Source organism: Chelonoidis abingdonii, chromosome 8, assembly GCF_003597395.2.
Source record: "Chelonoidis abingdonii isolate Lonesome George chromosome 8, CheloAbing_2.0, whole genome shotgun sequence".
NCBI lineage: Eukaryota > Metazoa > Chordata > Testudines > Testudinidae > Chelonoidis > Chelonoidis abingdonii.
The window spans coordinates 102,877,521-102,890,866 of record NC_133776.1 but is presented as its reverse complement, the minus strand read 5'-3'; the positions used below and the strand labels follow the sequence as shown (position 1 = coordinate 102,890,866).

The 13,346-nt window shown below is 40.7% G+C and overlaps 1 protein-coding gene across 1 annotated transcript; it reads right to left on the bottom strand.

The window, feature by feature from the left end:
- Nucleotides 1-456: 456 nt before the first annotated feature.
- RAP2C (RAP2C, member of RAS oncogene family) lies at nt 457-13,263 on the bottom strand. The gene is made up of 3 exons (XM_032776467.2): nt 13,099-13,263; nt 9,867-10,187; nt 457-2,890 (listed from the first exon to the last, which is right to left on the bottom strand). The coding sequence occupies exons 1-2, from the start codon at nt 13,171-13,173 to the stop codon at nt 9,909-9,911; spliced, it is 354 nt and encodes a 117-aa protein (XP_032632358.2). The 5' UTR covers nt 13,174-13,263; the 3' UTR covers nt 457-2,890; nt 9,867-9,908.
- Between the last annotated feature and the right edge of the window lie 83 nt (nt 13,264-13,346).

The window sequence follows — 13,346 nt, the reverse complement described above, 5'->3', positions numbered from 1 at the left end:
GGGGAGGATGGCATAATACCCATGTACAGGACTTCTGACCTTCAGTGGCTCTTTCAGTGATTCCCCCCCAACCCCATCATAGTAAGTCAGTGAAAGGCAGGGAATAGAGTCCACAGCTCCTGCCACCCAGTCCTATGTCAGCCAAAACAGTCTTCCTCACTACGAATACACAGCGCTTTACCTCTTCAGTCACTTACAGACACGCAAGCTACTTGGGCCCGTCAGGTGCTGATGTACCCCCATTTTGCAGGTAGGGAGACAAAGCCACTTGCCTTAGGCCACCCCAGCAGTCAGTAATATAGACAGACTATACAGAGGTGCTGGAGCAGTCTCTATAATTAGTACACGTTAAAACCACTAAAAGAAGAGATGTTGAACCCCAAGTATGAGAATAACGCTTATGCATTAATCCAGCCCTGCAGAACAGCCAGTTGTAAAATCAAACAGTGAGCCCAGTTTTGGTAATACAGATATCTATTTTATTAAAAAAGTTACAAACAGGTGGACCGTAGGGTTGTCTTACAAAATGACAAGAATGAAAACTATCAGAAAAACTTTTTACAAAGCATTATAGGTAATTGTTCAATTTTTGCACTTGTTATTCCAGATTTCTCTCACTGATAAAGATACAGTACATTAGATATATGATGTTAGGTTACATTTTATTTGTAGAGCCCTACTGCAGTGATTTGAACAACTCCTAAACAGATGCCATAGTAGAGACAATACATATATTGCATTTATTATTAGCTTCTTATTCTAATAAGCAACTTCACATGCAATCTATTGAGGAAGCCTAAAAATAACTTTTGGTCCCTTTTTTCAAAGTGTGCTGAAGAAACCATCTTTATCTCATTTTCCCATCCTTCTCTCTCTAAGCTAGTTCAAGTCAAGTTTTTTTTTTGATGAGGTCAATGAAATGAATACTTTTGTTTGATAAACTACCCATAGGAAAGAACCACCAACTGATATCAACCCAACTTTTTTCCCCTTAGACAATGGAAAACTAAGATCTTAATGATTTATGTTTATTTCCTATTACTTGGTATATCTACTAAAAGACCAACAATCACCACTTAAGTCTACTTTGAATACAGGGTTTGGTTTAATTCTGGTATTAAAGTGCAAACCTAAATATTAGCCTCGGCCTGTTTATAAAAGTTTGTACAAACAGGGAAAAGTGTTTTAAGTAACCACACAGCAAAATTAGGTGTTCTGATATCAAAGCAGAAACCATAGAAAATTTATTCTCAGTGAAATTAAAATTCAACATTAAGAACATAGTCAATAAAATCTTAATTTCTGCTAAATACTGTAAGTCTTAAGAGCCTGTGTTCTATTAACCCAGTAAACCACATGAATGTTGAGATACTATACTGGTGACTTCATTTGCAGTTTTGTTTGCATGCCATCATCCACAATATATTTAGTGAATTTTAAATGGCTTCTCCTCGCATAGCCATCACTGCTTTTACTGGAGCTATTACGGGGAAAATGTATACGCATATTTATTAGAAGCGTGTTCAAATGACTAAAGCTGGGCTCCTAAAAACCTAGAACTTTGGTGCAGTAGGTAAGCTGCAGTTATTAAACTTCTGCAAAACAAATTACACAGTTTAAACCACCACTAGAAAAAGCTCTCATGTATGCAATAATTGTTAATAAAACTGAACAAAGATTTCATCTGCTCTTTATACATTTTCATTCTGCTTTAATACCTGTGTTATTGTTAAAGTTTTCAAGTATTCAGACAAAATGTTGAACAGGTAAACATGGAAGGCAATGGCTGTTTAAAGCACATTTGCAGTTAATATCACTGAAACCTGGTGCTTTTCCCCTTGTTACACCAACTTTGTCTCTAACGCTAATTTGTTTAGGGGGGGAAAAACAACTAAAAAGCTATTTGTGACAGTGCAAGAAAAACGTTAACAATATTGCTTTAAAATATTATTCAGAAAGACAATTAGGAATTATAAAATGTAAGATCATTTTATTTGCATTAGATTTACAAGTGCAGAGGTCCACTAGATGTCACTTAATGTGCTGGGCAAACTTGAGCTAACTCTGGTTAGGCATACAACCCAGTTTGGAGGATACATTGTCCCTTTTCAAAGGCATACTGAAATAGATCATAAACTAGCAAATTTAGAAACTTAACAGAATGGAAAAACATACTACTTCATTTCAACACTGCAATTACCATTAATAAAAAGTCTGAAACCCCACAGTATTGTGAAGTAAGAACACATTAGCTGGATGCTTGATAGCCCATTTCAAATAATCCTTATTGTCATATCAGGCCAATTACAAATACACTATCACAAACTCCATATGACTGAGAAAAGGGATATTACATCCATACAACGTAAGAGGTGTCTTCAGTATCTTTTCATGACACTGTCACACGTAAACATGAAGTCTCAAAGTATTGACCAACTACATTGTAGGAGAAAACTTTGCAAATAGAATTAAGCATTGATGCGAGGTAATATACAGAAGTAACCATTTGTTTAAGGCTCAATTTATTCTCCATTAAATCTTTTTTAAAAGGCATTGAGTAGGTAATACTGAGTTTAAGTATTTAATAAATACAAGTTCAGAAATTGATTAAAGAAATCAATTAAAATATTAAAAATGAATTCTTGCATATTAGCCATTAATATGAACGTAGAAAGCTAGAAAAGGAAGATAAAGAACAGATTTTAACTTATGGTAAACATGCTAAGCATTCCTGTTTAAGGTCTGTGGATCTTGAAGGCCACTGACCTTATGCACTTAGATGTATGGCAACGTACTGTAATAGAGACAGGTTTACCAAGGCTCAGCTCTGCAACCTGGTCTGAAAGAATTCTCCAAAGCAGCATCTGTGCAAGTTTCCTCTGAGTTTTATCTGCAATTTAGACCAAAAAAAGTCATGAATAAAAGCCATATTCAGATTTACACATCTTTAAATCAAGTTAGCTTTACTTAACATGTTAATAAAAAGCTGGTGGAAATTTGCTAACATTTTGACCAAAAGGACAAATTTTTCCACAGAAGCTTTGGTGAAAAAAAGAGTTCCTGTTTTTTCAAATGAGCTCTATTGATAATGGAAGGTAGGCTAGCAGGCATTACCTAGGTTTCTATACCGTGCACTTCTGTAGCACCTTATGAAGATCTAAAGGAATAACTGAAGAATTTGAATTATTCTCTACATTGGTGACATACACTGGATTCAACCCAAAACATGCCAAGATAATATGAAGCAGTTGTGTTCTAGGTAAACACTTACTCCTGGGAAAATTCTGTGCCACTGCACACATGCGAAATTCAAGTCTGGCACAGAATTCCCCCTCCTGGCAGAAAACATTTGCCCAGGAAGTGTTGCAGTTCCACCTTTTGCCCGCCAGAGGCCACTGTCGCACCAGAACAGTCAGCTGAGCAGCAGTGACAGCTAGCAGCCAATGGTGTGAAGCCAGGTTAGGAGGCAGAGTGGGGCACAGGGACTGCTGGGGGGTGGCCACAGACTGGGGTTTAGAAGGGGTAGTGGTGGGGGGACAGACTGGGGCATGGGCTCAGGAGTTAGTGAGGTGACAGCATTAAGCCAGGGGCTGAATAGGTGGGGGGCTCCAGGGTCACAGGGGCAGAGGAGCCTGACTGAATGTGAGGGGCTCGGGGTCAGCCAGGGTCTGCATGATGGAGGCTCCCCACCTTCCTAACAATCCCGCTCCCTCCCCAAAAGAAACTGTTCCATATTTCCCCCACCCACACCCAACAACCCTCCAGGATCACTCCAAGGCTCCTTCCCTCTCCCTCAGCTCCTCCGTTACCACTGACTCCCCCACGCCTTTGCACTGCTTCTGAGGGGTGCGAGAAATATGTTTCTATATAGTAGTTCAACTGAATTACTCAAAGCTCTGTATTAATATGCCTAGTGAGGAATTTATTCGTCAAATTTTTTTCCAGAATTTGTATTTTATAGAGATATACTTGCTGACAGGTATTTTAAAATAAAATTACCAAAACAATTAAAAGTGGTGTGATTATATTGTGTTATTTTGACAAAACAGAACATGCAGAACTTTGAAATATTGTGCACAGAATTTTTTAATGTTTTGGTGCAGAATTCCCACAGGATTAAATGCTGCCAGACAGAAAACACTAGCTTGTTCATTTCCCCAGCAGAAAGGGCCTTACAGTATCATAACACGGACGGTGATGTTAGATTTTCCATAAACCAGGAAGTCAAACCAATCTGATTTTCAATAACAGGACTCTGATCAATACTAAAAAACCTCTTAAACCACCAAGATTAGGCTGTTTCTTGGGAGGCAGGATTGCATTTGTAGCTATTCTGAGTCACATGTACAAACAAGTTTAATAATTTTGTCAATGCAAGAGACACAGCTACCAAGTCCATAATATCCAATACCTAACTGCTATGTCTCTGCACCCTTGATGACCTGTATTTTAGACAAACATTTGTCAGGGATGGTCTAGATCAGGGGTTCTCAAGCTGGGGGTCGGGACGCCTCAGGGGTCATGAGGCTATTACATGGGGGGGGTCACGAGCTGTCAGCCTCCAACCCAAACTCTGCTTTGCCCCTAGCATTTATAATGGTGTTAAATATATAAAAACGTGTTTTTAATTTATAAGAGGGGGTTACACTCAGAGGCTTGCTATGTGAAAGGGGTCACCAGTACAAAAGTTTGAGAACCACTGGTCTAGATAATACTTAGTCCTGCCATGAGTGCAGGGGACTGGACTAGATGACCTCTCGAGGTCCCTTCCAGCCCTACGATTCCAGAATTCTATTTTTGAGTATCAGAAAAAACGTCTTTAAAATACAGTCATAGTTACAGAGACTAAGCTTTCTTCGAAAGGATCCAGGAAACATGTAAAAGCATAATTTATTGTATAACACAACAGGAAAACACTATTTGAAGTTTTCAGGGAATTTTCAACATGAAAAAATGGTTCCTGTTTTGAATGATGTTTCTCTTTAGGGTGTCATGACCTTTCAAGTTTCTGCTTTATCAATTCAATTGACAGTTGTAATAAAAGAAAACACATCGGAGATCACATCACATTGAGTTCTACAATGGATAAGTGATACTGGACAACTAGGAGCTCTGCTCAAAGATTTCACAGCTCAGGTTGCAAGAAAACTTAAGTGACCAACATTCAGAGCAGAGCTTTTTTGGAGTTAAGTGCTTAGTCCCCCAGGGACTAAAAAAAGTGAAAGCTTGATTTATCAGACAAGTGCTGTACACTCAGACCCCATCTTCATGAGAGAAGTTTTCAAGCTATTTCCCTACTGTTGCTAACAATGGTACTGCTCTACCACTTTTAGCAATGCTGAGAACCCTACTGATAAAAGGGCTGGAAACGGCCAGCTGACTGCTAATAGGGAGTCTGTTAGACTTGCTCTGAGCAGGAGTACAGGACACATTAAGAATGTCAATAAAAGACTATTTACAATAGGGCTCCTGATGCTGGCAGAGCTGAACTGGTGATGGCCAGAGTGGCACATATTTAGAAAGTAGCCGTAGCGTAGACAGGGCTCCAGAGAGAATAATCAACCCTGAGATAGTATTTATAAAGTGCCAGTCAGGGACTTGGACAAGAATTTAATGAGCAAGTATAACCATTAATATTTTCTAAGCTCTGCATGGGAAAAGCAGGTTGGGTGAGTCTGACAGTTTACCAAAGCTGTGTAGGCCAGAGGACTACTTTTCTAGAACAGAACAAATGTGTACACTTGCAAATTTAAACTCTAAGGAGATGTTTTCCCCTCACACCTAGGTATGCACATAGCTCCCATCACCATCAGGTCATCCAAGCATGAGGAGGGGCAGATGACTGATCAAGAGTTACTGCTGAGATCACTCACCATAAAGTACTGTGCAGATTCAGAATACACTCAGGTTATGTAGATAACATTCAGTATCTTTGGTAGTGGAATAAATTTGTTGTTACATATTTGGAGGAAGTTTCAGAGAAAAGATGGACTGTCAGATTGAGGAATCAAAAGAGCAAGAGCTACAAGTTGATAAATTAAGTGGCAGCACATCAAAACTAGATATTCATCTAAAAAACTTGAAGGAATTTCATTAGCATCTGCTACTAAATTAGAGGAAGGGGTGTGTGCAAAAGATAGTATGGAATACTAGCAACAGAATATTAGGAAACTGGAGACCAGTAAGTGTCACCTTCAGTGCCATATGAACTGGTTGAAACAATAGTTCAAGAAAGTGTTTGAGAAGAACATGATCTGAAAGGACAAACCAGAATGGTTTCTGTGAAGGAAAGCCCTGGCTCTCCTTTTTACTAGAATTATCTACTACTTTCTCGACATTTGAAGAACAGCAGGTAATTTGGACTTACCCTCTAGTGAGAAACGTTGTCTACGAAGAAAACCAAGAAGTCACAGAGTGAAGAAGTAAATTCTGTCATGGATTATCAGAAACTGACTAAGGCAGAAAACAAGTAATATGGATAAGTGATCAATTTTCATCATGATAAAAGACTGGCAGTGGGAATCCAAATCAGGAAGAGAGAGAGGAACAACAGAATTGTAAAATTTGCAAGTGACATTTTAGTTTAGTCAAGATTAAAGACTTTTAACTTCAGAGGGAACTAACATAGCGAGGTCCATGGTCTTGTGCTCACCAGAAACCCTGAAGAGGGGAGCAGACAGCAGGAAAGATGAGATTCAGTGTCGATTAATGCAAGGTGGTACATACTGGAAGGAATCATCTGAACAAAACATACATACTGCTGGGTTCTAAACAGACTAGTTGTTCTGGAAAGAGAGGTGGGTGTCATAGACCATATCAGTGTGCAGTAAAGATCAGAAAAAAAAGAAACAGGATGTTGTAACACAGAGTAGAGTAGAACAGTGGTTCCCAAGCTGTGATCCACACCCCTGTGCCAGAAGAAAGAAGCTGCCATGAAAGGTTGCAGTTTTATAAGAGTAGCTACCACCTGCTTCTGCCCTTCTAAGATCCAAAGGCAATTATCCCTAGGATGAGAGACAATTGACAGAGGAAGCTGACAGCTGCCACCCTCCATTACAGCATACTGGATGGAAATTTGGTATCCAAGCTTGTCATTAGGCCAAGCAGATACTGGACCCTAGGAGCCAGGCAACAAGGGCCAGGTGGTGGGAACCAGGGATGCAGAAAAGATCCAAGAGCTTGAGCAACAGGTGAGACCATGGAGTCCAAGAAGAGCCCGTGAATGGAGACGGTAGGGGAGGGGGATGAAGGCACCAGAGCAAAGGGAGGATTGGATTGGGACACGAACGGTCTATGGATATTAAAAAGACAATGGGAGAATAGGGGAAGAAGAGAACTTTGCTTTGCCAGAGCTGGAGAGATTGCTTGTGTGGGGCAATTATCACCTGCCCCTTTGCAAGGAATACCAATAGCTTCTTGAGAAATATTGTAATTCCAAACAGACAAGATCAAGAGGACAGGTGGTTCAGACTGGAAAATGCATGGGAACTCCTACAATAGAAAATATTATAATGAAATTATATAAGTCAATAGTACAGAGTCACCTCCAATATGATGTTTAGAGCTGTTGCCCTACCTCAGGAGAGAGAGAGGGCAGGATTTAGAAGGAATCTGGAAATGGAGGATGTAAAGAATTAAGAGGCACAGAAAAGCTTCCATGAGGAGACAGATTGAACATTGGGAATGTTTAGAGATAACAAATGAAATGGAGCAAGATTAGCCATCAGAATTCATTGCCTCTAGGTATCGAGGTCAAGAACTTAGTAGGATTCAAAGGAAGACATCTATATAGCGAATACTGTGGATATTCTCATTAGTTATGGCTTTGCAGGTTTTTTTAAAACCAGAGATCCTGATGTTTTAGGGGACAAGCCAACAACTGATTGATGAGATTAGGAAGATTCTCTAAGTATCCACTATGAAGTTTCATGAACAATCCCCTGAAGCATCTGTGCTGGCCTAGATGCCTAGAACATTGGCATGTTCTGATGTGATATGTACTTCTGACTTGCTACACCAGAACATGACAATGGCATGCAAAGTAAAGCCAATAACGTCATCCTGACGACTATAGCTGAGAGTTCATTGCCTGGAACTCATATAGGAAGTAGTCACAAGACTAGATGAACCATCGGATTTGTTTTACTCAAAATGAGACTAACCCAGCAGCATTTTGAGTCAAAATCAAAGCCAGCATTCTGTAGATTCTCTATTCAGTTCTGCTCTATCAGTCCAGTGGTCAGGGTACTAACCTAGCACCTGGGTTCAATTTTCTGCTCCACTAGACTTCCAATGTAACTGTGAGCAAGTCAGTCTCTTAGTGCCTCAGTTACTCATCTGTGAAATGGGGACAGTGAAACTTCCCCACCTCACAGGAGTGTTGAGGATAGAAGTACATTAAAGATCATGATACTAAGTAGTGGGGGCCACAAAGGCATCTAAGACAGACATCACATTACACACTCACAACATGCTTTATACACGTAATGCAGTGGTTCTTAACCTTCACTTGCAGCGTGCAACCCTTTGGTTCTCAAAATATGTTCTTGTACTGCTTAAACCTAAAAAATATGTTCTTATACCCCTTAAAACTAGATATATTTTTGTTTGTATATTACAGTAATCATTAAAAAAATGTATAATGTTAATAAATACACAGATTTGAGGAAACAAAGTAGTTGTATTTATGCGCCTGTGCTTAATTTGTGTTTTCGATGATTTCCCTTCTAAAAAACACTGGCACGTCTCGCACCCCCGGGGGGGCATGCACCCCAGATTAAGAACCACTGATGTAATGGATATTAATGGAGAATTCCCTGTGCCCATACTCTTGATGTTAAGGTGGTCAGACAACCCACAACTTCAAGTACAATATTATCCTATTCATCCTCACCGGTCATTCTCCTACAAAAGAGACTCTTCGGCTAAGAACTTTCACAGAGATTATGTCCTCACCCCTTTCCTACAAGGTTGCTGAGTTACAGCTGCCATGAGGAAAGCAGAGGTACTCCTTATAACACTGTTGCCTGCCTCTATATATACAGGCAGCAGAGCTAGCGAGGGAGATTGTGAGCCATGGTCACTGAAGGCTAACCATAATCTTGCAAGAGAGCTTTTACCCCTGCAGAGGGGGAAATGGGAGGAAGGGGGTTGGGAGAAGCAGAAAGGTAAAGGCATTACTGAACTCACTGCACTCTCCCAACCACACCTGTGCACAGAATCACTGTGGGAGGGAGGAGTTTCAAGCACCTCTGCTCCCACAGACCAGCAGAGGTCTGAAAGAGGCAGAGCTCTGCCTCCATTCAGAAGAGACAGCCCTGCAAATTGGATTTCTCTCTCCAGGGGCACTGAGACAGCACTGACAGACTGAAGAGTGCATAATCCCAGTGACAACAAATCAAGTGTGATGTTCTGACTTTTGAAATGCAGCCACTTCTGAGGTGACGGGCAGCCAGCCAGCAAGGAGAAACCCCTCCACACAATTTCATCTTTTCAGTTTTGTTCAACTAGAATGCCAGGCTCCCACATATATTCTTAAATGTAAAATACTGTCAGTAGGAGCACAGGAATTCAGGCCTCCTTTTATGTTGTAAGTGCCTAACTAGTATAAATACTCAGGATATTTCAGATAGAGCAGTAACCCCTGGTTAAGCATACTGATGTAACATACAGAGGTTATTTCACATAAAGGTGCCTATTTTTAATACATTAATTACTCATGCTGTTGGGGCCATGCACTTTCTCTCAGTAAAGGTTGCAAGACATTTCAAGGTTAGACCAACTAATTTTAGAGTGCTTGTGGCAAGTTAATCTGCTCATTTAAACACAACAGTTAACCACATCAATTAATTATGTGTTCAACCCACCTGCTCTGTATGGCCATGATTGAGGTTTTTCTTTATTTTTTCTCACTGGACGATGCAAGTTGTACAACACTGATCTTGTTTTTCAGGCAGGGACGCATAGTTCATTTGCCTGACGATCTCAGCAAACAGTTCATCCACCATGGTTTTACTCTTGGCTGATGTTTCCATGAATGGACAGCCCCACTCCTGAGCCAAAGCTCTGCCTTCTGCAGATAAGACCTCCCTCTCGGATTCCAGATCCACTTTATTCCCCACTAGGATTAGAGGAACTTTTTCATATCTCTTCACTCGGACAATCTGGTCCCTCATTGGCTTGATGTCCTGATTAAACAATCCAACTGGTTAATACACTTTTAGTACTAATCATTTTTTAAAATAGTAATCACAACTGATTGCTGTAAAAGTTAACACTGGTTCCAGGAAATAGATCACTGTAAAAACAAGTGTTTTAACAAACCTATAGATCTTATGTGTAACTGAAAATAAACATAATAGCTTATGAAAAATTCCTAAATGGATACCTTGGATTTAGACTAGGGTGTGTCTAAAATTCAGAAATTTATTCTCCATCTGTAATGCACATTCTTCAGGGCACATGGTACTTCCTGTGTGTTTAGAAAGTGCACTACTGCAATGTAAAATTACCTCTCATTTCCCAGAAAACCTTTTGGTTAGGGTTAGAGCCAGTCAGGAATTGACAAACAGTTTTCCATTGGAAAATGCTGATTTGTCAAAACCAGAACTTGTTGAGATGGTTTTTTAGGTCCAGGAAGGAATTTCCAGCCACACTGAGAATAACCTGGTGGTTACGGCAATCACCATCCCAGGTGAACTCCCTAGAGTGGGTGTAATTTTCTGTGCAAAGTTTCAAAAAGGTCTCAGTTTCATTCTGATGAAGAACTGGAAAAACTGAAATCTCAAAACATTTTCATAGGCTGGGTGACCAGTTTTCTTGCTCAGCTCTAGTTAAGATAAAGGCAGATTTTGTATGAATTAACTTATAGTTTTGAATCAAATCAATTTTCTGGTCCTCAGCAGGATTTGCTACAAAAAGAGAAGTTCGTCTTTAAACTCTTGACAGAAACTGAAGTCTACATTATGCATCTATGTTATGTGATCACTTAAACAGATGGGAAACTTGTGGCCAGCCTACTGCCTGTGAAAGTTAATTACGTTGTTAACTCACTAGCTTCTTCCGCATAGGAGTAGCATGCCTAAAAGTGTTCACTGTGAACACACTTGGTTATGCCTAAATGACAAATTTAGATACAATAAAGACATTTTAATAGTCTGTGAAACCCAATATTTCTATAATCTTCCCAAAGATAAAAAAGGAAGGGACATTTCTATATCATACTCTTGAAAGTTTAGATTCACTTTCTCCATCACCTCTGATTTAAGATTTTAACTTGTTACAGTAAATAAAAGTTTGCAATTTCTTGCAAGGTTCTAAGAGAGAAGCAATTAAGTGCTTGAATCTGCCACTGATAATGGAACTTCACAGGGAGATTTACATCCACACTGTTTTGATTAAATGTGCTAAAGAAGAAAAAAAATCAAGCAACTGACGTGGAATATATTCATCCACTCTTAGATTTTTTTCTTAATTACATGCCTCAATTCTTGAGGGAAAGCCTCCCAATTCCTAGATGAGAGCTGACCATAGGCAGGAGAGAAACATCCCAGCATGAGGACTGTAGTTTCTTTGCAAGGAAAATAAATCCCTAACTTCGATACAATTTATCTAGGTATGTACCCTCATCTAAGATAATGTTCAGCCTTCAACAGAAACATTCTGCCTTAGTGGGGGTGTAAAAGGTTTTGCCAAGAAGCTGGACTACACCCAGCACAAGCAACCTAATTGAAGCCAACAAACAAGTTCCAAATCCCTGTTGCCAAGTCCTGTCATTTCCCACAGATACAAGCTTCTTATTACCGAGGCAGTTTAGACCAGTTACAGGATGCAGGATTTTTTGCTTCTTGTCAGTTTTTGCAATGCAAGTTTGTGGGTTGAATTCCGTTTTGACATGTGACCTGTCATTCTCATGAACACATCACCCACACAGTGTGAGCATCAGACTTACACTGGATAGCAGCTTGTTATATATAGAAAGAAAATAGCAGGGTTTATTAGCAAGATTCACAAGTTATAAAGTAGTAAGTTCAGTTCAGAAAACAGGCAGCCTACCCCGGCCTTATGAGATTAACTAGCAAAATATTGCTTTTTAAAGAGCAGTGTTTGAAACGACACAACAGGTCAAATCTAACCCCAAATTTGGGATTTACAAGCATTTCTTTTTAATGATGACTTAAAACAAGTGTTTTATTTACTAGACTCCAATGGGAATAGTTTTGCAACTCGAGTATGGTAGCATCCTGCTAGTGCTTGGTAGGTTTCAGACTCCAACAAGAAACTGCTGAATTTGTATTAATATGCAAGTTAGACACCGTCAACCCAAGTTTGAACAGAGACTGGGAATGGAGGAGCCATTATACACACTGAATCTATTTCTCCATGTTAAGTATCCTCACTCCTTGTTGTCAAAGTGTCTAAAATGGGCTGTCTTGATTATCACTTGAAAAGTTTTTTTTTCTTCTCCTGCTGATTATAGCTCACCATAATTAATTAGCCTCTTAGAGCGGGTAGGATAACCCCCACCTTCTCATGTTGTGTGTGTGTGTGTCCTTGCTATACGTTCCATTCTATGCATCCGATGAAGAGGGCTGTAGCCCACGAAAGCTTATGCTCAAATAAATTTGTTAGTCTCTAAGGCGCCCCAAGTACTTCTGTTCTAGTGCTTGGTAGTTTTCCTTGTCTATACAGTCAGCAAAAAGGTACCTTCCTCTTAAAGTGCTTTTGATATTAATGCTACAAAGCTGGGAATGTGCGACAGAGGACGGATCACTTGGTGATTCCCTGTTCCCTTCATTCCCTCTGGGGCACCTGGCACCAGCCACTGTCGGCAGACAGGACACTGGGCTGGATGGACCTTTGGTCCGACCCAGGAGGGCCGCGCTAATGTTCTACAAACCGGGTTTTGCTAACAGTAAAACAGCGTGTTCGGCGGTATAACCGACAACACCCCTTTCAAAATACAGAATTAGCCTCCCGATGCTAATTAGGGTCCGGCCCGGCTCTTGCCTAGGGCACAGCCACACCCGCAGTGCCGGCCACTCGCGGCCAGGCGGTTCTCTGCCGGGCTGCCTGAGCTGGGGCAGTGGCTGCGGGTACCTGGAAGCTCTGCTGGTTGACCAGGCTGTAGACCAGGATGAAGCCCTGCCCGTTCTTGATGTAGAGGTCCCGCATGGAGGCGAACTGCTCGGTGCCGGCGGTGTCCAGGATCTCCAGCACCGAGGGGGACGAGTCCACCTCGATCTCCTTGCGGTAGAAGTCCTCGATGGTGGGGTCGTACTTCTCGATGAAGGTGCCCGTGACGAACTGCACGGTCAGGGCGGACTTGCCCACGCCGCCGCTGCCCA

Excerpts from the sequence above, each read along its gene's own strand:
- RAP2C (XM_032776467.2), bottom strand. The coding sequence starts at position 13,173 with ATGCGGGACCTCTACATCAAGAACGGGCAGGGCTTCATCCTGGTCTAC. Across the intron at positions 10,188-13,098 it reads TCAACCAGCAGAGCTTCCAG|GACATCAAGCCAATGAGGGA; the intron begins GTACCCGCAGCC and ends TTGTTTAATCAG.